The 26770-nt window shown below is 38.0% G+C and overlaps 1 protein-coding gene across 4 annotated transcripts in view; it reads left to right on the top strand.

The window, feature by feature from the left end:
* Positions 1-23574, top strand: part of ARFIP1 (ADP ribosylation factor interacting protein 1) — a 115604-nt gene extending 92030 nt beyond the window's left edge. For all 4 annotated transcript variants that reach the window (XM_008060171.2, XM_008060172.2, XM_008060170.1 and 1 more), the window contains one exon: positions 21714-23574. In XM_008060171.2, coding sequence (XP_008058362.1) covers positions 21714-21869 — 156 coding nt within the window. In that variant the 3' untranslated portion in view covers positions 21870-23574. The remainder of the gene's footprint in view (positions 1-21713) is intronic.
* The last annotated feature ends 3196 nt before the right edge of the window (positions 23575-26770 follow it).

Genomic DNA, 26770 nt, shown 5'->3' on the forward strand with positions numbered 1-26770 from the left:
CGTGCACACTCAGTTTTGTATGGGAGAGTGCAACTCTGGAAATAGGAGAACCAGTAGTGCTGTGACACAGAGTAGGTGTAGCTTAGTACTGTGAAGAGGGGTCTCACCATAGCACGTTGCTAGCCCCTCTTCCTGTGCTTTTCACATCCTCTGAAGTCATGATAGGTCTTCAGCCATACTCTCTTCCAGGTGCCCCCTTACAAATTGTTTTCAGTTCTCCTGGGAAACAGCAATGTTTATATTCCCTTCCATAACATCAAAAGGCTTTTTATTAAATTGCAGTCTGTTGATATTTTCTTGTTTCCTTTAACAGTTCTTTGGGATCTACCAAAACCAGCACTATCACTCACTTTTTTGTTGTTGTTTTTAAGCTACTATGAGTGAAAATTACTCACCAGAAAATATTACAATGGCAGTAAAGGAAACAGCAGAGTTACCAGATTGCACAGCATCCTTCACATAAGAGCATGGCACAGCCTTTTAGCATTCATCAGCTGAGCACATAAGATTGCATTCATTTTAGTCTTATGTATATATATGTCAGTTACATGTTGATATTTTGGCAGATATGACCATATAATATTTAGATGTAGACATTGTATATTTTACATATAAAAATGTTTCTGACATTCTGCCCGGTGGTCACTATACAGTACAGTACTAAAAGGAGGTGTGCTAATTTGAGAATATCATTAAAGTATTATTTTGTTTAAAAAAAAGAAATTTCATGTAGATCCTTAAAATAGACAAAATATTGGTTAAGAGGGGAAAAAGGTATGCTAGAGTAATGTGCATGTTTGATAGAGAAGTAGACTGACAGGGTGACATAAGGTTCAAGTGATTTAAAGGAAGAGAGAATCAAAAGGCCACTGGAAGCCTGAGCATCCCAAGCCTTGCTCACATACGGACTTTGAATTGTGGACTTGCAAGGGATACCCACTAAGTATGGAGGGAAGAAGGAGACACTTTCATAACCAGCCAGGTCATCTCAATAATGTTAAATGTCAGTCAGATAGGTCTAACTTCCAGCTGTATCTTGTAGGTACTGAAGAATGTTTAAATTTGGGAGTAACAGAAAAAGATTGTGATTTAGAAAGACTCCAGTCACCATAATGTAAAGAAAGAAAGTAGAAGTGCACAAACCAATGAAGACTCTTTCATAGCCAAATGAAATGATTAAGTACCTGCACTGGGGTGATTGCAATAGCAGCTGAATGGAAATCATACGGTGATTTTTAAGCCTACGTAACAGGGATTGAAAAATCAAAATAGGAAGCTGGTTTGGCTTGAAGGGAGTAAGGGTGAAGGATGGGATTCTTTTTTTGTTTGTTTGTTTGTTTGTTTTGAGTTGGAATCTCACTCTGTCGCCCAGACTGGAGTGCAGTGGCTGCTCCCGGCCACCGCCGCCTCGACCTGCTGGGCTCCGGCGATCCTTCCGCCTCAGCCTTCCGAGTAGCTGGAAATACAGGCATGCGCTACCACGCCCGGCTGATTTTTTGATTTATTGTAGAGATGAGGTCTTGCTGCCCAGGCGGGTCTCAAACCCACGGGCTCAGGCAGTCCACTCACCTCAGCCTCCCAAAGGCGCGCAGGATTACAGGCTGAGCCACCGAGCCCGGCTCTTTTTTTTTTTTTTTTTTTTTTTTGAGTTGGAGTCTCACTCTGTCACCCAGACTGGAGTGCAGTGGCCGCTCCTGGCCACCGCATCCTCGACCTGCTGTGCTCCGGTAATCCTTCCGCCTCAGCCTCCAAGTAGCCGAAATTATAGGCACGCACTACCACGCCCGACTGATTTTTTTTATTTATTGTAGAGATGAGGTCTCGCCAAGTTGCCAAGGTGGGTCTCGAACCCATGGGCTCAGGCAATCCGCTCACCTCAGCCTCCCAAAGCACGGGATTACAGGATTATTTTTCAGTTTGATCCCATGTTTAGTGTGAGAAGATGACAAAATATTCAAGTAGAAACAATTGGTAGGAAGTTAATGATGTATATTTGGAGTTTGGATCAGGGCTTTAGAGATAAGATTTGATAGTCATTACTTAGAGTAATGTTATCATCAAATCTTTTTAAAGTATAAGGAGAGAAAATTGCATCTGTTCTCAAGAATTTTATGTTCTTAAGTGATTTCTTAGTCCGTTCAGACTCCTCTAACAAAATACCATAAGTTGGATAGCTTATAAACAAATACCATAAGTTGGATAGCTTCTAAAAGAGAGTTATTCCTTAAAGTTCTGGAGACTGGGAAGTTCAAGATTGAGGAACTGGTGAATACTGTGTCTGGTGGGAACCTGCTTTCTGGGTCATAGAATAGCCAGATGAAACAATTAAGCTCCTTCTTGCTGTGCCCTTGCATGGTGAAAAAAGAGGGATCTTTCTCAGATTACTCTTATAAGGGCAATAATCTCACTTAGAAAACTTTACCCCTATGACCTAATCACCTCCCAAAGGCCCCACCTCCTAATACTGTCACACTGGGAGTAAAGATTTCAGCGTATGAATTCTGGGGGAGGACATGAACATTTAAACCATAGCAGAGAGGCTAGAGATAGTGTTTATTTTCAGCTCTCCATAATTGTCATTAAGCTAAGTTTTCATCTGAACTCAGTAATCAGCTATGTCTAAAATAAAATCTATAAACTGTGGCCTTTTTCTTTTTTAAACACTTCAAAACTATAAAGAGGTGTAGTTGGCCTATTGTTTTAAGCAATAACTATCATTTCAGTGAACACATAGAGCCATGAGAGAACTTTTGGGCTTTGTTACTGTTGAGCAACTTTTACTCTTTTATTTTTAATAGCTTTAAAAAGGGAGGAAAAGCCTTTAGCCTAGGAACTATCTACATCCTTGTTTGTTTTCTTGGCAGTTTGAAATGCCTCGAATCTGAATTTTTTGTTCTTTTTGTTAACCTCTACTGAATTTGTACCTTAACATCTCCTTTACATGCTGGTGTCTGATAATCGGTTTAGCTCTTGAATTTTAATAAAATATAGCAGAACTCTTTCTGTTTCTTTTTCCCCATTTTTAGAGACAGAGACTCTGTTGCCCAGACTGAATTCAGTTTCCTGGACTCAAGCGATCTGCCCACCTTGGCTTCCCGACTAACTGGGACTACAGGCACTAGTCATTGCTCCCAGCTACTCTTCTTGTTTCTTAATAGGAAGAACTGAAAAAAAAAATCTATGAATGTGCTGTTTTATAGTTTGATAATGTCCTAAAGACTACTGAAGTATATATACCTGTTTTTATAGCTTTTTTCTTCTTTTTTTGTCTTCCTGTTGTTCTCATATCTTGGCTTTTGGAGTGTCTTTCCATTGTAATATTTCTCTTCTAAAATGAGAGGACAGATAACCAGACAACAAGAGTAGTGCGTAAAGTAAAAGCAAATCGTCCTTGAGTATGGGACTAGAAGCCAATCCGGTGACTCTAGTAGTGACTTCCAGTTTTTAGTGTTTTTGTGTTTTACTTCTTAGAATTTTTTTTTTTTTTTTTTGAGACAAATTAGGAATTTGAAACTGATTGAGATATTTACATGTACTTAGTCTGGCCTTCTTTCCTTCCAGCAAAACAAAGAAGGTAGATGTATAAAATACATTTCTGCATGAGTGCGTTTTAAATGCACATCGCTATATTTGTCATTTACCCTTCATGAAAAACTTGTGCTCTTCCACTATTTATAACCTTTATTTTCTGTCTCTTCACCCATGCTATAGTTGTGCTTACCTTTAACCTACACAGTCCTTATTAATCCCTGATAGTCCCTTCTTTGTTTACTAAATTACATTAAGTTGTATAGCAGTAAAGACATAGCCAATGAGATTTTCTTAATGTTCCTCCTTTCAGCAGTATTTTTCCTGTTTGAGAACTTTCAATAATGTAACTTGAACTAATTTGTGACTTAAGGCAGTTTGTTTACCTGTTGTTGTTCCTTTCAGGGTTCAAAACAAAACATAGGCTACTCTAGTAGTTCTTGTGAGTCTAAGTACCATGCCTCCTTTTACAGCTTTCATGGTGCTTAGCAGTCGTTCAGATGTACAGCACTCATTCTGCAGATTTGTGTTTACACTCTTCTCAGTGTAGAGGTACCCTGCAGGGTTGACAGGAGATGGAAGTGAAGGAAAGTCAGCTAGGCGGAGATAAAAGACTGAATCCTGATTACTTCACCTGCTTTTGCAAGGGCCAAACATGCTCTCTCAGAAATGCTTCTGTCATCTGCAGTGTTTACTGTTTGCGTGGACAGAGGAAGCAAAGAGTTAGAGAAAAATATGCGGCTCAGTGTAAGCAACTCATGGTTTTTAAATATAAATTTTTCTATGACTTTGAACTATATAGGATGTGAAAACAATAATGTAAGATTATTTTTTTTCTTAAGACGACTATAATTTAACTTGGGAATAATAAATCTCTTTTCAGGGTTATATATATATGAAGGGGGGACCTGAATGTATCAAAAAATTCAGCAAAGCAATTTGAGAGTATAAGTATAAGAAGTAGAAATTTTATTACATTCCTATTTTAAGAAGGGTAAAATATGCTCTTATGTTAAGGTAATATCAATTAACTGTAACCATTAAATGTGGGTATATTTCAATATTTTCTATTTCAGTGACTTAAACAGGGATCCCCAACCCCCGGACTATGGACCAGTACCCGTCTGTAGTCAGTTAGGAACCAGGCCACACAGCAGGTGGTGAGCGGCCAGCCAGTAGAGCTCTGCCTCCTGTCAGATCAGGGCGGCATTAGATTCTCATAGTAGCATAAGCCCTATTGTGAACTGCACATGGAGGAGATCTAGGTTGCGTGTTCCTTATGAAAATCTCATGCCTGATGTTCCCCGCCCCCACACCCGGTCTGTGGAAAAATTGTCTTCCATGAAAGCAGTCCCTGATGCCAAAAAGGCTGGGGATTGCTGACTTAAATAATGGCAAAAGAAGCAGGAAAAAATGAACCAGACAAGGTATCTATTCTGGACATATACTTGTTTAATGTGTTAGTTAATTTTTAAAAATTTCTAAATTTTAGTTATGAATTTTAGGTTGATATGAAAACTTGTTTTCATTCATGGTGTTAAATACAACATTGCTGTATATTAAAATTTCTTTTTTTTTTTTTTTGAGTTGGAGTCTCACTCTGTCGCTCAAACTGGAGTGCAGTGGCCGCTCCTGGCCACTGCAGCCTCGACCCACTGGGCTCGGCGATCCTTCCGCCTCAGCCTTCCGAGTAGCCGGAATTACAAGCATGCGTTACCATGCCTGGCTGATTTTTTGATTTATTGTAGAGATGAGGTCTTGCTGCCCAGGCAGGTCTCGAACCCGCGGACTCAGGCAATCCACTCACCTCAGCCTCCCAAAGGCGCGGGATTACAGGCTGAGCCACCGAGCCCGGCTTTAAATTTCTTTTTTAGTATGTTATTTACTATATCATTTCTTTTCTAATGCATTATAAACTTAGTTCATATGTATATGCTTATGAATGTAACTTCTCAGAGAAAAATTAAGTGAACTAAAGTAATGGGACAGGAGAAAGATGGAAATCCACAGAGGATAAAAACCTAGAAACATACTCATGTTATATGGCACAGCTATATTATTATTTAGTTGTAATGACTGACTTTATGCAAATACATGTTGTAATAGGAAGTACTCAAAGCCTAATTTTTTTTTGTAAAAATACACTAAAGATTTGGAAAAGCTTAGAGGACAAAGATATTCTTTGTTTACGAAAACTTCTCTTTGAGAGAAAAAGATAAAGCTTCTGAATTTAAAAAATGGATAGTTGTTGCCAAAGTTTCAGGAGCATGTTAATCAATACGTAATATGTACAAGCAGATACATTCTTGAAATATTTTCCCCCACTGTCAAAGAAAAGAGAACTAACTTCTTACTTCTTGAGCACTTTTAAAGTATTCATGCCAAGAACTTAATGCCATACTTATTTCTATAACTGGGGGTAAAAACAGTAGTACTTTGTGTGCTAATAGATCAAGTGAATTTAAATTATATAAGTGAAAGAACTCTACCTAGTTCTAAATTAAAAGTAAGCACACTTTTAGCTGGGGATGGTAGCTCATGTCTGTAGTTCCAGCTACATAAAAGGCTGAGGCGGAAGAATTGTCAGAGCCTAGCAGGTCAGTGCTGGGGTGGCCGTGAGCATGCGTACCACTGCACTCTAGCCTGGACGAAGGAGTGAGACTCCAGCTCAAAAATAAATAAATAAAAATAAGCACATGTAGATTAATGTCTGTAATTATAATAAGCAGCCAGAGAGTTAGTGGTGCTGGACACAAAAGAAACTGTCTTTCAATACTCAAATATTGTTACCTATGTTTGGATCCTGTGTATCATTCCCTTATTCATGCAACTGTACTTCCAGACTTAATTCCTGAGTATATTTCATCATGTAATTTGTTGTAATTTTGTCCTTTTTTCATTGATTTAACAAATATTTTTCAAGTATACACTGTGTGCCAGGAAATGTTGAGATATTATCCAGTGTTCTTGATCGTTACCTAGTGAAAAGAGTAAAAGCAAATTTTACCTGATAGCCTATAAGAGAAACATTAGTCAAATCACACCAAAAGTATACACAAGGAGTGCCAAAAAATATATGCACATTTTAAGTATGATGTTCACGCAAAAGATGGCATCAATCAAATGAATGCTAGTGTCACCATGCGACAAGCAGGAAAGTCAAAGAAAATGGTGGAAGCACAGTTATGCGAACATCATGCTACACATTGCTTCCATAATTTAATTCAACTTCAAAAAGTAATACATAGATAACATCTCTTTAAATGTATATACTTTTTTGGCACCCCCTATGTGTGTGTGTTAGTATGTATGTGTATAAAATTTTGGCTGTGACTGGTGCTCTTAGGAGAGGTACATGGTCAGTGGAGAGTGACTGGGGGAGGCTTTCATGAGGAAGTGATGTTGAATAGTAATAGGCAAAGTGAGAAGCAGAGCATGTTCCAGGAAGAGAGAACAGCATGTGTAGCTGCCTCGTGGCAAGAGACGGTGTTGTGTGTTCAGAGACAGAGATAGAGTGAAGGCTAGAGAGAGAAGCAGGGGCCAGACCATGGAGACCTGGCAGACCACATGAATGAGGAGTTTAAGATGAGTGGGAAGCCCTTAAAAGAATTCTCAGCAGATGATAAGGCTAAAATATTGAGGATAGATTTTAGTAGGATGTAAGTGTGAGTATAGCAGCCTAGACAAGAGATGATAGAAGCTTGGATTAGGGTGATCACAGTGGAAGTGGAATGAACTGAAGGTGTCAAGAGATGCTTAAAAGGTAAAATAAAAATACATGTAAAATTAGTAAGAGCAGATTGATGTATAATTGGCACCTTTGACATTTTGTTTCTTTATTCAATAAATATTGAGGGATTGCTTTTTATGTGCCAGTCCCTGAGTTAGGTGACAGAGGTATAATGGTCTTGCGCTCATCAAGCTTATAGTCAAGTAAGGAAAATAGGCGTTAACCAAACAGTTACATACACTCAACTACAAAGAAGCGTATATGCCAAGTGTTATGAAGGAAAAATAGAGGTGTCGTGTGAGTATACAAAGGTGATACGGCCTTGTGTGGGGTCATGAAAGGCTTCTCTGAGGAAGAGACATTGGGGCTTTCCAAAGGAATGGAAAGGAGTTTACGAAAGTTGTGTGGAGGAAGGAGATTGTAAACAGAAGGAACAGTATGTTGAAGGCTGCTAAGACCATAGCATGATGGGACAGAGAACTGCACGGGGTGAAGCTAGAGAGGTGATTAAGGGCCAACATAAGGATGAAGTGACACTTGTACCCTGGTGTTCATTTATTGAAAAGTGAGAAACAACCCAGTGCTTCAGCAGTTAAGGATGAATTGAGTAAACTGGTTCCTTCATACAATGGAATACTTTGCAGCTATTTTAAAAAACAAAAAGAATTCTGTAGATAGATCCTCAGGACACACGGTTGAATGAAAAGTGCAAGGTACAAAGTAGTGCTTATGATACAGTATCTTTTGTGCAAAAAGAGAGATAAGGAAATAAGACTGTATAATCATATTTTCTTGTGTTTACATAATGAAAAACTGGAAGGATTAACTAATTAATAAAATCAGTTACCTATTATGGGAACAGGGTAGATGGAGACAGGAATAAAAATGAAAGTTCTCATTGTATACTCTTTGTAATGTTTCCATTTTGAACCATGTAAATTTGTTTTACCTATGCAAAAAACAAACTTACTTTTAAAAAGAAAAGAAGTAGAACTAGAAAATGTTTTTAATAGTATACCATACATTTTTTCCAAAATGAGACTTAATACAGATTTCTATTTTCCAAACATAATGAGAGCCTTTAATTCTTCTCTTTACTTAAACTTCGGTGTTAACAAAACAAACTCTGTGTTGGGGAGAAAAGAAAAACAGTTCACTTGAGAGGAAGTGTGTTCCCAGTATCCTTCACAGATTAGAGATAGTGTGACATAATACGTTTCATAATATAGGAAAATGTTTTCACATATGTTGCAACATTTGCTGCTGTTAGTGGTTTGTCTTCCGAATCCCTTTAAAAATTTTTCTAACCCCACGTGGAGGAGGCAAACTGTGCTTGTGGTTTGCATGACCTTCTTTTTGCTTTAGAAACAAGGCAGAAATTAACTATCTATAAAAACTATGCAACCAGCCGGGCTCGGTGGGTTCAGCCTATAATCCCAGCATTTGGGAGACCGAGACAAGAGGATTGTCTGAGCCCATGGGTTCGAGACCCACCCGGGCAACTTGGTGAGACCTCGTCTCTACAACAGTTCAAAAATTAACCGGGCGTGGTAGCTCATGCCTGTAGTTCCAGCTACTTGGAAGACTGAGGCGGAAGGATTGCAGGATCCCAGCAGGTCGACGCTGCGATGGCCAGGATCGTGCCACTGCGCTTCAGCTTGGGTGACAGAGTGAGACTCCAACTCAAAAACAAGCAAACAAAAAAGCATGCAACCAAAAGAATTTTGAGTTGTAGGTTGATTTTGAAATTAGACTTATCCAAGCCCTATCAGTAGTTACTTTAATTGTCAAAGGGTGATTAGGATGAAAATCTGTGTGACGCCAGGGAGAGAAGCACATCTAGCCAGCCAGCTCATATAGTTCATTTGTGCTGAGATTTCTAGCATGGCGATTATTGTGTAGGAGGGGGTATTTTGTGCACAAAGATTGAAAAGCCTTCCAGGAAGGATAACTTGATCATCATGAAGTACTGTTTCTATAGACTTGACTTTGTTCTTTTTGACAATCATAGGGTACTTATATGTTTTCCTACCCTTTTTGGTCAGAAGCTGTCAACTTATTTGTAGGGTAGGGTTGTCATTTCATTATTCCATTATATATCTTAGAGGGGAGGGGATTGTTTGTTCCTTTCACTTGAAGTGAAAAGGATTCACTTGGAAAAGTTTACTTCTAAAACAAGCAAGCAAAATGTACTTCTTAATCATTATTGCTGTGATATATCTATTTTATAATATTGTTAATATCTGCATACTTGTTAGGTCCAACATTTCCCTTTTTTTGCCAGTATTACCCCAGTTGGTTTACCCAGTTTTATGCTCAAAGTGTTTCTGAGTGGTCACTGTGAGTCTTGAACAGATCACAAACAATCTGCACTGGGTGTGGTGCTGGTGGTGGTGCTGATGCTTGTGGCTTCGCCATAGCTATCCTTTTTGGTTCTTAGTATTACAGTCTCTTCAGTTTGCTTAAAAATAAAACCTTTGCCGGGCTCGGTGGCTCAGCCTGTAATCCCGCGCCTTTGGGAGGCTGAGGTGAGTGGATTGCCTGAGCCCGCGGGTTCGAGACCCGCCTGGGCAGTGAGACCTCATCTCCATAATAAATCAAAAAATCAGCTGGGCGTGGTCGCGCATGCCTGTAATTCCAGCTACCTGGAAGGCTGAGGCGGAAGGATCGCCGGAGCCCAGCAGGTCGAGGCTGCGGTGGCCGGGAGCGGCCACTGCACTCCAGTCTGGGCAACAGAGTGAGACTCCAACTCAAAAAAAAAAATAAATAAAATAAAATAAAATAAAACCTTTAATTAGTATTTCTGAGTAACATCTCAGAAGACTCTGGCAGTGTTTAAGAATTTTACTTTGCAGTGTTCTTTTTAACCTTTCCTTGTAATTCTCATAGTAGTGACTCAGCACTTTTATGTTGGCTGTATATTTTTTCCATGACTCTTCTATACTTTGTTAGATTAAAAGAATCATTTCATAATGAGGTTTTTTTCTCTATTACTCATAAAATTAATAACATCCTGATTTTCTATTCTTATTTTTCCCTTTAAATTCTCAAAGATACTTTTTAAAAAATTCATTAAGTTTTCTAAGATGCTTGTTTGGGGCTATTATTATACCTAATCGTAAAGAAATATTATATGACAAGATTAGTATGATAAACTCCCCGCTGACCAGCAACTTACAGTCTAATGGAGGACATTTAAATAAAATCCATTTTATACAAAATACTAAGTTAAACATGAGAAAGAAATACAGAATTTGATGAAGAAATTTAGCATGGTCTTGAAGTACCTGCAAGACTAGGTGGCGGTTTGACTTGAGCAGGACCACACAAGAATAAGAAACGTGTACATAGGTAGAAAAGGTAGAGAAAAAAAAAAACTTCTTGAAGTAAACCTGGATCATATGTTTAAATGATTGGTAAACTTTTGTTAAATCTTCTGTTCTTTTCTTAAAGCAGAATGTAGTATTACTGCTTATAAGGTTTTTTTAAATGTAAATAATGGTTTTATCATAGTAAATTTTGATGAAGCTCTTCCATTAAGTTTATAAATAGGCCAGGTACAGTGGTTCACACTTGTAATCCCAGCACTTTGGGAGGCTGAAGCAGAAGGATTGCTTGAGTCCAGAAGTTTGAGACCAGCCTAGTGGGACCTTATCTTTACAAAAATAAATACATTAGCTGGACATGGTGGCACATGCCTGTAGTCCCAGCTATTCAGGAGGCTGAAGTAGGAGGATTGAGCCCAGAAGACTGAGTCTGCAGTGAGCTGTGATCATGCCACTACACTCCAGCCTAGGCAACAAAGAGAGACTCAAAAAAGAGTTTGTAAATAGTTGTTCATTGCTTATGATCAGGATTTTGTAAGTATATAAGAGACTGGGCTCTTAATTTTTTTAAAGTTGTTTTTCAAGCTATGATATATTGCCATACTCATGAAGGAAGACTATTTATTGAGTGTCAGGATGAGTGTGGATGGCCAGTGGCTTGACTACACATTCCTGTTGCCCGGCATCCATGGCCCAGAACACAGGATCTTCATTGTTCTTTCTTGGCCCTCAGATCTGGATCCCCGAGCTTCTGTTTCATGGTATATAAATGCGGAACTCAGTGACCTGTACTCCCCCAGCACCTCCTGCATAGGTCTCCCTTTTGTCTGGGTTTCCTGAGGTTTTGTGAGTACCTGAGGGACAGGACTAATTCTAAACTTGAGATGAGGGATGGGATAGAGATCTGAGATGAACTGTGGGATGGGTAGAGGAAGGGAAGCATTGCTGGGGGCTCCTCCCCCTCGATCCCCTGCAGCCTCCTGCTTCCTACTCCCAGTCTGCCTCTGTGGACTTCTGTGCCGTTTTATGGAAGTGCATCACGTGCTTTCAAGTCCATGATTGTCAAACTTCCCTGTGAGGTCATTGATAGTCTCCTAGGTTTTGGAAAATAACCTTTATATCCCTCTCCTAATTGATGAAAGGAAATACCAATTCCTTAACTACCTTTTTGTACCTAAACTGATGTTTGCATTCTCTATAGCACCTGAAAGTCCATTCATCCTCCGTCCCTCCTTCCCATGATTCCCAGACCTTTCTCCAGTTAAAGCATGTACCACACCATGTTGTGATTGCCTACTAGTCTGTTTTTGCCCCCAGAGATAAGCTCCATGGATGCGTCTACACTGAGTATGAGTTAGTCAGTAGATAGTATCTTTGAGTACTGTCATTTGTAAGTGGAGGAAGTTTGCTATAAGGATTTTGTATATTATCTATGTCTACATAATCTGTGATCTAGATTATCATGTACCAGTGTATAGATGATGATGCTGGGGATTCAGAGAGGTTAAGTAACTTGCCCAATGCCTCATAGCCAGACCGGGATTTAAACCTAGATCTCTCTGATTCTTGAACCTTGCTTTTAGTTACATACAGTGCTATAATGGTAAGGTTCTTAAGGTAGCAGAGGGAGAAGATGAAAAGATAACCTTGGAGAACAGAAGCCTCATTGATCACATCTAAACCTGGAGCTCTTGGAAGGGAGGGAGGGAGGAAGGGAGGGACTTAACACTGTAAAATCACAGAACAAAAAAGGCGATAGACTTTTTTTTGCTAAAGGTGAGAAAACCTCTGCATTCAGAACATTAATGTACCGTTGGATAAACAGAAAACATCACTGCAGTGATGTGACCTACAATTACTGGAGTCTCGATGATGTTTTAGCAGTTATCTTCTTTGCAGAACAGAGAGCTGCCTTTTTTTTTCTTTTTTCCTTTGTAAGGACTTTTTTTAACCTTCTGCTTGTCAGTGATTTGTTGAAGCTTATCCCAGTGAGTCAGAAAAATGAAATCTATTCTTCCACCCCCACTTGGAGCTCGTATTTGTCTTTCCTTCTCTCACTCCCTTCCTGGTGCCCACACCCATGTTTTTTAGAGTGTTTTTTTCTCAACCCGTAGTTGCTTTAACATGACAGCATGTCAAAGCTATCATGAACTAATGAAATTATACTCCACAAACCTAATAAAAGGCCAAGGTGGGCCTACTTTCCTGCTTGTACTTCTTCTGGTCTCTCACTTACTGGGAGAAGCTTAGGCAGGGAAAGCTTATAATTGTACATTTTTAAACAGATGTGAGTAAAGAAAGGAGTTGATACTTCTACACACTAGTAGTTGAGGACTTCTTACTAAAGGATGATTTTGTATCACCTTTTCCTCAAGAGTCTAAGCCAAGCAACTGCCCCAATATTTTTGTACACTTAATATAAACCCCTATTTTACAGAATTATTGAGAAAACCAAACTCAACTACTTTGAGACCTTAACAATTGTAAACATATGAAAACTAATGACTTTTATTTTACCTGGAAATTACATTTGAAAACAAACAAACTAGCCGGGCTTGGTGGCTCAGTCTGTAATCCCGCGCCTTTGGGAGGCTGAGGTGAGTGGATTACCTGAGCTCGCGAGTTCGAGACCCGCCTGGGCAGCGAGACCTCATCTCTACAATAAATCAAAAAATCAGCTGGGCGTGGTAGCACACACCTGTAATTCTGGCTACTCGGAAGGCTGAGGTGGAAGGATCGCCGGAGCCCAGCAGGTCGAGGCTGCCATGGCCGGGAGCGGCCACTGCACTCCAGTCCGGGCGGCAGAGTGAGACTCCAATTCAAAAACAAAAAAAAACCAAACAAACTTGATTCAGTGGAAGAAGATATATAGTCTAAATTTGATTTAGAAAGAAGTTCTTTGGTAGAAATAATGTGCCATTTATATGGTTTTGATGTCTACAAAGTAATACTTATCTTTAGTTTTTTCACTGTAACTTTGTAAATGGTGTGTATCTTCTATTGATGGCATGCTGTGTAGGCAGGATACAGTTTTCAGTGTAATCTACTTGGCATCATGTATCCGTCCTGCTCTTAAATGTCTCTTACCCAGCCTGTCTCTCTGCTGTACTAGTCAGTGTTGGAGTCTGTTTTGCCCTTTAACAATTAAAGTATGTTTAGGTCACTCAGCAGATGTTGCTGTAGTGGTTTTGCTTATATTTGATCTGGGGGTGCTCATTGTTTTACAGATCTTTATGTAAGTTCTTTGTAAGTAAGTTCACAATGATTTAGTGTATTTCTACATTACTATAATTGTTTCTGATGTTAGGTTTTGAAAATTTGTCAAATTTGTTGTCATCCCATTTCTTCCTTATAGTGGTCACCTCTTTTACTCCTATTTCTAATCTCTGCTTTTCTGTTGTATTTTATATTTTAAATCATGATGGAAAGATTATGTGAAAGTTTGATGTTGTTTTATTCTTCACAATTTTAGAAAGAATCAACTTTTTCTTTCATCAGCTCCACCCTTTGTGTTAGATCCTTGTCCCAAAGATGTTTTGGTGCAACTTAGGGCCAGAGGCAAACTTAGGAGCAAGGAGAAAGGACTGTGTATCTTTTCTACACTGCTGCCTTTGCTTTAAGTGCTCTGTGGCCCTTTTTTGTTTGTCTCTTTCATACTTTGTTTAAAAGCTTTCTAAAATATTTATTGCCTATGAATGGAGGCAGGTTAGAGTAGATGAGGTACCAGTCCTGGAATAAGACATTCCTGAGTTCCCCAAATTTGAACTTGTCTAGACGTCTCCTAGCTGTCTATTTAGCTTTCTGAGTCTTTTTTTTTTTTTTAATTGCAACATGGAGATGATAAAGACTATACAGAGTAGATGTAAGGGTAACATATTGTCTGTCTTATAAAAGGTGCTTCCAGAAGCCAGTGTCACCCCACCATATGAAAGCATAGTCTCTGAAAGTACTTGGCTTGTTCTTTGATTCTGTGTGTGCATCAGTTCTTTTGATCTCCTCGCTTCCATGAAGAAGTAAACTGAAAAAGTATAATGACCCTGAAATATTTCTTGGAACATTTTGACTCTTTTTTTTCTCCTAAAAGTAGAGTTTGAACTTCTCTACTTTTTTCATCTCTTTCCCAAAGCTAACTTGGAGAAACCAGAATCTTTCCCAGATCACAAAGTGAACCTCACTAGAAAAGTGATCCTGATAAACCAAGTCAACCAAATACAGTTAAATAATATTTGTGTGTTCTGTTAAAACTGCTTATATAGTGACAGCACAGTCATTATAAAACTTGCAGAAATTCATTATTTTAAAAATTGTACTGCATCTACTTTTCTAATACTAAATTGTTCTCTTTAATTGGTAATAATTTATGTTTAGTAACTAAAACATCTTAAGGATTTTTCATAGTGTAACAGGCAAATGGCATTAAGGACATTAGGTGAATGCATATCATACAGTGCAAATTAGTTAATCAAAATAGGCAGAAAAGCAAAATTTCTAAATTTTTAATTCATTTAATTAAAAAATATTTATATTGAGGATTGATTTATTATTTTATGTTTTGATTGGATAAAAGAGTCAACTTTCTTATTTATATTTGTATCTGATTTTGAAGATAGACCACCAAAACTAAGCTTGTACTAGATTATAATAGTCAGTGCTGTCAGTGCTAATAGAAAAATGAGATAAATTATCTGTTTTCTTGTAAGACAAAGTGAGAACAGTTAGCTTGTTAGAAAAAAAATAAATTCTGGTATTAAAATAAAGATGAAATTTTATACTTCATTTCCATTTGGAGGGTTTTTTTCTCTTTCTCTTTTATTTTGTTTTGATATTGTAGTTGCAAAACTTTATCTTTAAACGTCCCCTCTATACTAGAGAACTGATCTTGTATGTGTGTGTGTATACTTTAAAAGGCTTTACACATCAGTCATCTAACAATTACTGGGAGGATGTTTTTGTGCATATGGGTATTGTATCATTTTGTTGTGAAAACTGGAATTCAATCCTAAGAAGCACTCTTGTTTCTTCTTTCTGGTGGATTACATTTCATTGTGGGGTGGAGGACATCAAATACAGCTGATACCCCTATTTGAGGTTTCCTCGGCTACAAAAGCAGCTATCCCTTTGTGTTGAGCTTGTCAGCTGCATCAGGAGATGGAGAAAGACTTACTTGTGTTGACATTTGCAGGGTTAACAAAAAAAAGTTTCTGATGCCATCCCCACTGTCTTTCTTAGTCTATAACTTTCTAGACTGTTACAGCAGTTCTCTACAGGTCCAGTACGGGAATTAAACCCCATACTCTACTTTTATTCTCTTCTGTAGTTCTAAAAGATTGGGAATTAAAATTCAAATAAATTTTTTGTGACCCGAAGAGCAGTAACTGATTAGAACTTATTTGTGAAAATTAGACTTTCACACTTAAAATACAAAAGCCTCTTAGTTGCTCTGTAATTTCTGGCGCAAAAGATCTCAAAATAAGAAAACAAGAAAATTGGTCAAATTATACTAGTAGGGCAAGGTGGGAAATTACTTTGTGACCTAGGTAGGTTACTAGTGTGAAAGCCTTAAAATGGGAAAACTTTCATCTTCTAAATTATATAAATGGAAGTCAAACCATTTGTACTTCTTTTTTCTAGTTTCTTCCACTGAATACAATGTACTTGCAGTTCGTTCATGTTGCATGTATCAGTTATTTCTTTTTATTGCTTTGTAATTTTTCATTGTATGAAAACGCCGCAATTTATCTATTCACCTGTTGATAGATATTTGGGTTGTTTTCAGTTTTAAGCTATTACAAGTAATGCTATTAGAAGCATTCATGTCTGTCTTTGCTTACATGCCTCTCACAGTGAATACCTAGGAGTGGAATAATTGGGTTATATAGTGGGCACGTTTAACTTTTTAAGAAAATGACAAACTTTTCCAAGATGCTTATACCATTTTACATTCCCACCAGCTATATATGAGTGTTTCAGTTGCTCTGCATTCTTGCCAGTAAGGTATGGTCAATATTTTCCTTTTTTTTGTTTGTTTGTTTTGAGTTGGAGTCTCACTCTGTTGCCCAGGCTGAAGTGCAGTGGCATGCTCATGGCCACCACAGCCTTGACCTGCTGGGCTCAGGCGATCCTTCTACCTCAGCCGTCTAGGTAACTGGAACTAAAGGTGTGTGCTACCACACCCAACTAACTTTTTGATTTTTTTGTAGAGACGGGGTCTCACCAAGTTGCCCAGGCTGGTCTCAAACCCCTGAGCTCAGGCAATTCTCTTGCTTTGCCCTACCAAAGGGTTGGGATTACAGGCTTGAGCCACCATGCCCTGCCAATATTTTCCATTTTAACCATTCTAGTGGATATGTTGTAGCATCTAACTGTGGTTTTAATTTGGATTTTTCTAATAACTAAAGATGTTGAATACCTTTTTAATGTACTTATTCGCTACCTGAATATTTTCCTTGATGAAATATCTTTTCAAATTTCTTGCACATTTTTTCGTTGGGTTGTCATCTTATTCAATCGTAAGAATTCTTTTTTATACTCTAGAATCAAGTTATCTATCTGACATATGTTTTGCAAATGTTTTCTCCCAATATACAGCTTGCTTTTTTGTTTTTATAAGTGTCTTTTGAAGAGAAAAATATTTCATTTTTTATAAAATCCAAGTTATTAATGTTTTTCTTTTATAATTTATGCTTTGTACTATTTAAAACTTATTTTGCCAAGCCCAAGAATCATGAGTTTTCTTCTCTAAGTTTTATAGCTTTAGTCTTGACATTTAGGCCTATGATCCAATTCGAGTTAAGTTTTGTATGTATTTTGAGGTATATAAGGGTTAAGATTCATTTTCCACTGTTAATCTTGGGGTTACTTTTCTGTCTAACCACTCTCTTGATGAGTTTATCTGGTCATGTGGTTGTAAATATCATCTATATGTTGATAGCTCCCAAATTAAAACTCCAGCCCAGATTGCTAGTAAGAAAGTTATCTCAGTCTTTGCCATTTTGGAATATGGCAACTTCATTCTTTCGGTTGCTTAGGGCAAAAGTCTTGGCCTGATCTTTGACTGTTCTTTTCCCTGACACCCTTCCATCTTAATCTGTCGTCACTTCCATTGATTCCCCCTTCACATTCAATTCAGAATCCCACCCTTCTCTTTTTTTTTTTGAGTTGGAGTCTCACTCTTGTTGCCTAGGCTGGAGTGCAGTGGCACACTCACGGCCACTGCAGCCTCGACCTGCTGGGCTTAGGCAGTCCTTCCACCTCAGCCTTCCAAGTAGCTGGAACTATAGGTGCACACCACCACGCCAGACTAGAGAATCCCACCCTTTTCACCATCTCCTCTTCTGCCACTCTGGGTTAATTATCCTCCATGGTCTCACCGAGTCATTTTTGTAGCATTTCAACAGGCCTCTCTGTTCCCCACTTTGCGTGTGTATTCAATTAATAGTGGCATTTTCTGATCAGAACCTTCCAGTGGCTTTTTATCTCACTCAGAGGAGGAACCAGAGTGTTTATCATGGTATCTGAGGTCCTACACCATTTAGTCTGCTGTTACCTATCTGCCTGTCCCTTCCCACTGCAGCAGCCACACAGCCCTCGTCAGACCCTTTGTACTTGCTGTTTCCTCTATCTGGAATGCTTTTCTTCCAGATAACTTAAAGCTTATTCCTTTACATCCTTAGAGCTTTATTTGACTGTCACTTCCATGAGACTATTCTAATCCTATTTAGATTGCACTCCCTTCTCCGTGCATACAGTTCATGTACCCCATTGCTTGTTTCTTTTCTGTAATATGGATTGCTGTCTGACATCCTGGGCATTTACTTGCTTCTCTTCCTTCCCTAAATAGAATATAAACTTCTTGAGAACAAAGATGTTGGTCTTTTTTGTTGATTGTTTGCATTCCCAACACCTAGAGTAGTGCCTGACGTGTAACAGACTCTCTGGACTATCCACTAAATGAATAGATGTAAGTCCCATTTTAGATAAGGTTTGTTTGTTTGTTTGTTTTGCCTCTGACTATAAAGTGGGGATGTCTGTAGTTGATCAGAACATTGCAAACAGTGTAGGTCCTCAAGAAAGTTATATAGACTTTATCTTTGATAACGTTTCCCTTCTTTAATAATAAGTGTTAAATGCATTCAAAAGAATGCTTAACATATAAAATACAAAGAGCAACAAAAATAACAGCCATATTCCCATCACCCAATTAAGAAACATAACACGAGTCACACTTCTTAGCCTCCTTCGTGCTTTCTTTCTACCACATCCTCTCTCTTCCCTCAATAGCCCTGTTCTGATTGTGTGTTATTGTTCCTGTTGGTGTTCTTTATAATTTTATGCCATTCAGTTTGTATATGCTTTTGAACTTTAGAAAAATGGAATCCTCCCGTGGCTGTCCTCTGTGCTTGCTCTGCTGTGCTCTGCCTGGTCCCTGAGGCCATCCATATGGTTACTGGAGCCACAGTTCACTTGCTTTTACTTCTGTGTAGGATCCCCACGCGTGACGAGACCGCAATTTATCCATCCTCCTGTCAGCCCAGATCTGGGGTGGGTTTCTTACTTTATCAGCTGCCCCCAAAAAAGGAAAAAACAGTGCTGCTGTGATCATAATTACACATGTCTCATGGGTCACACAAGCAAGTTTTCTAGGGCAAATTCCTAGGAGTTAAATTGCTCATCCAGGCCAGGCACAGTGGCTCAAGCCTGTAATCCCAGCACTTTGGGACACCAAGGTGAGAGGATTGCCTGAGAGTAGGGGTTTGAGACCAGCCTGGGCAACTTGGCAAGACCACATCTCTACAATAAATTAAAAAATGAGCCAGGTGTGGTGACACATGCCTATGGTTCCAGCTACTTGAAAGGCTGAGGCAGAAGGATTACCTGAGCACAGCAGGTCCAGGCTGTGGTAGCCGTGAGTGTGCCACTGTACTCCAGCCTGGGTGACAGAGTAAGAATCCAATTCAATCAATCAATCAATAAAATAAGTAAGATAGATAGATAGATAGATAGATAGATAGATAGATAGCTCCTCCATAAGGCGTATGTGTCTTTCATTTTGCGAGTTAATGCCAAATTGTTTTCAAATACAGTTGTATATATTTATATACCAGTGAGCGGTATATATGAGTTTTTATTGTCTTAGGTTTTCCTAATGTGGAGGGTATAATACGGTATGCCATGTTAGTTTTAATTTGCATTTTTCTATTTCTTAGTGAGGTTGGATATTTTTTCAGATGTCATTTGCCATTTCTGTGAGATGGTTGTCCGTGTTATTGGCTTTTATAAAATGGGTCTCTTTTCGGTGTGTGGAACCTTTTCACATATATAATTATATATCCTTTGTCAGTGACATATAATGTAGATACTTTTTCCCAGCATGTAGCTTATCTTTTTTATTATTATTATTGTTTTAGGAGGGTGTTGGAGTCTCACTCTTGTCGCCCAGGCTAGAGTGCAGTGACATGCTCACGGCCACCCCAGCCTCCATCTGCTGGGCTTAGGTGATCCTTCCACCTCAGCCTTCCAAGTAACTGGAACTACAGATGCATGCCACCACACTCGGCTAGTTTTTTTGTTTATGATTTATTGTAGAGGCTGGAGATAGCACAGGCTCACCAAGTTGCCCAGGCTGGTCTCAAATCCTCGGGCTTTGGCAATTCTCTCACCTTGGCCTCCCAGAGTGCTGGAATTGCTGTCTGAACCATTGTACCTGGCCCTTATTATCTTTTGATGAATAGAAATTTGAACTTTTAATGTAATTTAATGTATTTTTTATGAATCTTTTTCTTCACGATTTATGATTTTTAATTCTTATTTAAGAAGTTCTCAGATGGCCACAGTTGTTCATGCCTGTAATCCCAGCACTTTTGGAAGCCAAAGCAAGAGGATCACTTGAGGCTAGGAGTTCGAGACCAGCCTGGGCAACATAGCAAGATCTCATCTCTACCAAAAATATCAAAAAAAATTAGCCAGGTATTGTGGCATACACCTATAGTTCCAGGTACTCGGGAGGCTGAGATAGAAGGATCACCTGAGACCAGAAGGTCATGGCTGCGGTGAACCATGTTCGTGCCACTGCAGTCCAGCCTGGGTAACAGAGTAAGATTTTGATTCAAAAAAAAGGAAAAATTATTTCATATCTTATGCCACTAGGGACTCTTCCACCCGTGGTTATAGCATATAGCCCTGACAAACTTTTCCAAAAGATATCTGAAACTCAGCACAGTGGTAAAGGTAACAGAGAGCAGCCCAGTTTTAGAGAACATTTTCAGAAATGGCTAGAGAGAAAGAATATGAGAGAGAGAGAGATAGTGAATACAAATGTCATACCACATATGCAATTTTATATCCTATTTTTCACTAATATCATTTCAGATAATTTTACATCATGAAAATAGTCAAAGCTCAGCTTTAATGAATATTGCGTAAGATGGGTAAATCATAATGTATTTTATACCTTTTCGTTGAACATTTTGCAGTTATAAGTAAAGACCTCAGGAAACAACTTCATTTATAAATCTTTGGGATGCTTTCTTTATTTCTTTGAGACAGATTCATAGAGGTAGTGTTACTTGGTTAACATGTACTCTTGATATCATTAAAAGTAATAAGCAATTGAAAATAACTGGTCACATGAACTTTAAGTAAGTTGACTTTCTGGGCAACACTTGCTGCAGCTTACTTGGTTCTTTACAAAGGTAGGCAGTATTTAAAAGTATCCAGCCTACTTGATCTTACATAAAGCTTAACCTTAATGATGTCCACGCTTGGTGTGTAGCATAAATCATGTAGTAGTTATATATAATTTTACCCTCTCCGGTATCTCAGATGATTTGAAATATACTTAGTTTGAGGGAGAATGTAATGATATTTTAATTTGATGCTCTTAATAATATTTGAAAATGGTTAACAGAGTACATATTTAGCGTCTTAAGCTGACCTAGTCCCTTAGTATAATTAAAAAGTCAGACTCAGTGACCCTGCAAGGCATTGGTATATGTAAAATACTTTGTCATTATTAAAACAATTCTTCTTGAGGAAAGATACACAATTTAATTAAGGGATGTAATAAATCGTCTTCTGTCTCGTTGTCATTGGTGCTAATACTTGATCTTGTAACTCTGCCCTGTCCACAGGTTAAAGTATTACACAATCAGCTGGTCCTTTTCCACAATGCCATTGCTGCATACTTTGCCGGCAATCAGAAGCAGCTTGAACAGACACTTAAACAGTTCCATATCAAATTGAAAACCCCTGGAGTGGATGCCCCGTCTTGGCTTGAAGAACAGTAGAATTACACCTGGAGAAAAAAAGAAGTCACATTGTTATATTTCTAAACAAACCTAATCAGAATGAAACAGAGTTGGGGGAAGTGGGGAGGGTGACACCCATTGTAGTGATTACTGCACAAACAGCTTTAATTTTTCCCTTTTTCATACTTTAACAATTGAACTATTAAATTTGGTGGGAAGATGGGTGATTTTAATGTAAACATAGTTTCTATAATATGAACATGATAATTTTCCTTTTTGAGAAATCCTTTTGTATTGTGAGGGTTGACAGCTATTTCTGTAGTCTGAAAACATCTAATATAGATTTGCACTGACAAGATAACAACTTAAGGCTTTCGGTCCTGGAACTGAGGGCCAGCTGTAACTTTTCCAAAGGGAGGTTTACATGATTTGTATCAACATCAGATATTTTATATATGAATATATTAAACATCTTTAAGAGATTCATTTTCATGTATTGTCTTAAAGAAAAACTATTTTGCAGAGTAAAATTATATGGTGTCTGCAGCATCCACACAGAAGCAGCAGCTCTAAAGAATGACTGGTTTACTTGTGGAGTTGTGGCAAACCCCTTTTTAAAATGAATCTGTACCATTATAATTTTGTTTAGGCTTTTTTTTTTTTTAAAGACACAGGAATCATGCTGTTGTTTCTGTGAGGCTTTTTAAGTTTATGAATTTGCATCACCCAAAGTCATTAGGCGGTTGTCTGCAATTTCTTTTGATTCATAATGAAACCTGCTTAAGAGAATTTTTTTTTTGATAAGTGGACTTGGGAATGGAAATTCTTGATGGTTTCTAGAGTAGAAATCTGTACTTAGGAAGCTAGTTTTGGAATAAATTCCATTTTGATAGAAGAGAATACCTTAGACAGTTTTTATTGACTTCCATATGTACCAATACCGTTTAAGCCTTAAATCACAGATATGTGCCTTCTCAGATACAGTCATTCTTGTTCAACTAATGTATATAATTCATGAAGAAACCCTTTGGAAACATTTGAGGTGTCTGTTCCTTCCTTGGAAAGGAGCACCGTGTATAAATGTTGGGTTTCTTTGTACTTGTTAAACCACATTTGAGATTTATGGTAAAAATCTTCTTTTCAGTTTGTGGTTTGGTTTTTCTTGATTCCTTTTGAGGAATGGGAAGAGAAGGACTTTTTCATCCGGGTAATGAGAAGGTTATTGGGGCGGTGTGGCGCGGTACAAGGGGGAAGGAAGACAGGAAGGGCCAGTACTGTCTGTTTGCTCCACACCGCTGGGTTTGTGTGATGGTGTTGCGCTGTCCACTGTGTGGTGTGTCAGTAATGTAATCTTTTTTAAGTGTAAAGTTCTTTTGCTTTTTGTCATAGACATAAATTAATATTTTGAGAGATATTGCCTCACCTGTTCATTTCTGTGTTGAAATGAAGTACTTAAAATTACCGTTATACAGGAACTTTGTGAACTGTAAGATTTGTTATATATGTTCAAATGCCTTTTAGCTGGCTTTTTAATTAATATGCCTGTTCTGAGTGCTTAATACAATGTAATGTGATTGTAAATCATAAGCCTATTTTAAATCATTCCTTCCTGTATATTTGTACTCTCAGAGAGCCTTATTTTATTCTTCCAGCAGAATTACTACTTGTGATAGTTCATTTACATTCCCCAGAATGTGCCTCTGGTGTGAATTTTGTATTCTTATTAAAAGTGTTTGCTGCAAAACATTGTTTCTCTGGCCTGTCATAATTTAAAATAAGAAGTAACGATTTGGAAATTCTGAAGACATATCATTTGTCTTTTTTGAACTTTAAAAACAAACCAACAAAATGGTGCTTCTGCCCCTTATAATTTGCTTTAGCTCAGTAAGTTGTTTTTTTCCCCCTCAATCTGAATCTCTTGAGAACTGAACACGTCCATTTCACCATATTTCAATAACAATTGTAGTAGCTAAGAAGCTAAATAGTTTCATGGATTAATTTGTCAAGGTAAATTTAAAATATTGGTGACTGAGTAGTGGGTACATGTGCAAAAAAAATAAGTAAATAAACATATTAGCTAATGGTATGTTTACTTTGTTAGTAAAGTCATTTATGTTTATTGTAGTAAAGAATTAGAAGAAAATTTCAAATAATGGGAGATAATAATACTTTCCCAAGTGACTAAGTACTGCATGAAACCACGAAACTTCCCTGAAGTTGGATATTTTTGTTACCAATTTTAATTTTATAAGCTCTGTTTTGGATATCTTAACATAATACGCAAAAAATTTTTGCACTCTTACCTACTAATTCCCTTAAGTTATATTCCTAGAAGTGAAAACAGGCCCTCAGAGTATATACGGACTTTTAAGACTTTATAATCAATTGCCTATTTCCTTTCAAGAGAGTGCCAGTTTACACCTCTCAGAGCCATGCACGTGTGCCTATTGAGTATAGTATATTTGTTAAGCTGGTGCCATACACATACAATGAAATAATGCATCGAATCTGTAGGACGTTAGTTTATACATGCTTTGGGTGGAAAGGGGAAAACAGGAAGGTAAAAGTTGAGAAGACAGGATTTGGGGAGTCTGTGGGGTGTGAGAGCAGGGGATGGATGGAAATGGCTAACTTTTGTCTCATTAAAATAGAAATTATTCAATAAAAAATGCACAGAAGAACTGTTCTGTGAAAATAAAGACTCTTCTTTTCAAACCTTCCAAATTTTAAGGTGATTGTAAATCATAAGCCTATTTTAAATCAGAAGGACCTAGGCTTGCAAAAGCAATTTAGCTGAAAACTAGACTTTAAGAACTATCTTTTCCATATTCAAAACACATTGATAATGTTACTGAAGCTTATCCTATAGTGTGTGAAGCTAGAAGGTTACTTGGAGATTATGTAACATGCTTTTTTTATTACAGATGAAGCTACCAAGACTTCAAGATATATTCAACTAACTTAGCCAACCCCCATCCCCAAATGTAATGCCAGATGTGTGTTTGCAACTACATACGTGAATTCCCCCTTTAAATCCTTCCATTTCAACAGCATAATTAAATCAACGTGTCAAAATTGTCAAGTTCTAAAGTTGAGTACAATGTGTATTAAATGTCTTCTTAATTTAAAAAAAAAAAAAATCTATCCACGCCCCCCAAATGGATTCATGTTAGGTACATTGCAAAGCATATAACGTATTTATCCTTTCTATCCACTGATCTTTAACTTGCAGTACTGGATTCTGCAAAACAATTATGTGAGCCTGCCAAATGTTATATAAAGTAAAACTATGTATATTGAAAACACGAGTGATAAATTTCTTCTAATCATGGGACTCCATTGAAAGAACATTGTATCTACCTCAAAATGGGCCCAGTCTCCTTTATTTTCACTGGAGGTGACCATAGATGTGAAAAATAAAAACAAGTTGTCTAAGTTGCTAGCTCAGTGCAACATTTATGTATAATTTATGCTAATTTTTCATGAAGTACTACTTAAATACTTGGACTCTGTTGTAATCCTAAATTATTTTGCCAGTGCCAGTAACTTTATTTTTTTAACTTTCAGTTGCCTGGGATAGTTAGAAATCACCTGAAATCCTTCATCACTCAATTCTTAAATAAATTTAGACATTTGAAAAAATCCAGTTCCTCCTTAAAATTACGTATTTTTGTGTTGGCTAAGAATCCAGTTGTGAGTAGGCTATTTCCTGATTTTAAAAAGCCAGTTATATTTCGCATAAGTTCAAAGCTTTTTCAAGGTCACAGTTCCTTTACTATTTTTACAATATGGCAAGTCCTAAATAGGAGGATAATGCAAACATCTTTCTCTTTTGGGACCTTTCATTAACTTCTGTTCTCTGTTCCCACTTGAAGGCTTCCTGCTCAACAAGTTTCTTGGCATAGATGGGCCTTTATAACGTATTGCCAAGTGGTCCTCTGAATGTACAGGAAACTATAAAATTCAGCTTTGTTTTGTGAAATGAAAGTGGACTCTTAGTAGTTTATTATGTTAAGTGTGAACTGTTTTTCAGTCTAGTGTTAACACTGATGTGGAAAAACGAGACCATCGATCTGAGGAGGGGAAATTAGACCCAGTCTGAGGACCATAAGTCTATTTCTGTGCAGTTAATTGATGAATACGCTATCAGAACTGAGAATTCCAACGACATATTTACAAGGGACGCTGTTCCACAGAAACCAAAACCACAGTTTGTTTTGTTTGGCCCTAAGCTTGACTTTGCGGTAAACATACTTGGTCAAAGATCGTGAGCTTTCTGTGCGTTGAGTTTGCCATGAACAGAAGGAAGATGTAAGAGGAACAAGATGCCCATCGTTTATCTTGAAATACCTATCCATGGCTTAGATTTTCATATCACTTTACTTTTGGTGCAGGTGTATGTGTTCATGTAAACAACTCAGGAGTGTAACAACTACCTGGCGTGGGGCACATAGTAAGAAATATACATCTTCACTATATCTTGAAGCTTTGGTCACCGAAGTTCTACTAAAGAAAAAAACAGGCCGGGCGTGATGGCTCACACTTATAATCCCAGCACTTTGGGAGGCCGAGGTGAGAGGACTGTCAGACCAGGGGTTTGAGACCAGCCTGGGCAACTTGGTGAGACCTCATCTCTACAATAAATCCAAAAAAAAAAAATTAGCCAGGCCAGGCGTGGTGGTGCACACCTATAGTTCTAGCTACTTGGAAGGCTGAGGTGAAAGGATCGCCTGAGCCCAGCAGGTCAGGGCTGCAATAGTAGTGAGCATGCTACTGCACTCCAGCCCGGGCAACAGAGTGAGACTCCGACTCAAGAATAAAATGATCAATGTAAACTTTTTTTTTCAAATGAAGGCATTATGGAGTAGGAAGAGAGAAGGTAACTTGTTGGCCTTCCTGAAAAGTTAAAATTATAGCCAGGTGAGATGGCGCACATCTTG

This window comes from Carlito syrichta, unplaced genomic scaffold (assembly GCF_000164805.1).
Source record: "Carlito syrichta isolate Samal-C Ts95f unplaced genomic scaffold, Tarsius_syrichta-2.0.1 Scaffold304553, whole genome shotgun sequence".
NCBI classification, from domain to species: Eukaryota; Metazoa; Chordata; class Mammalia; order Primates; family Tarsiidae; genus Carlito; species Carlito syrichta.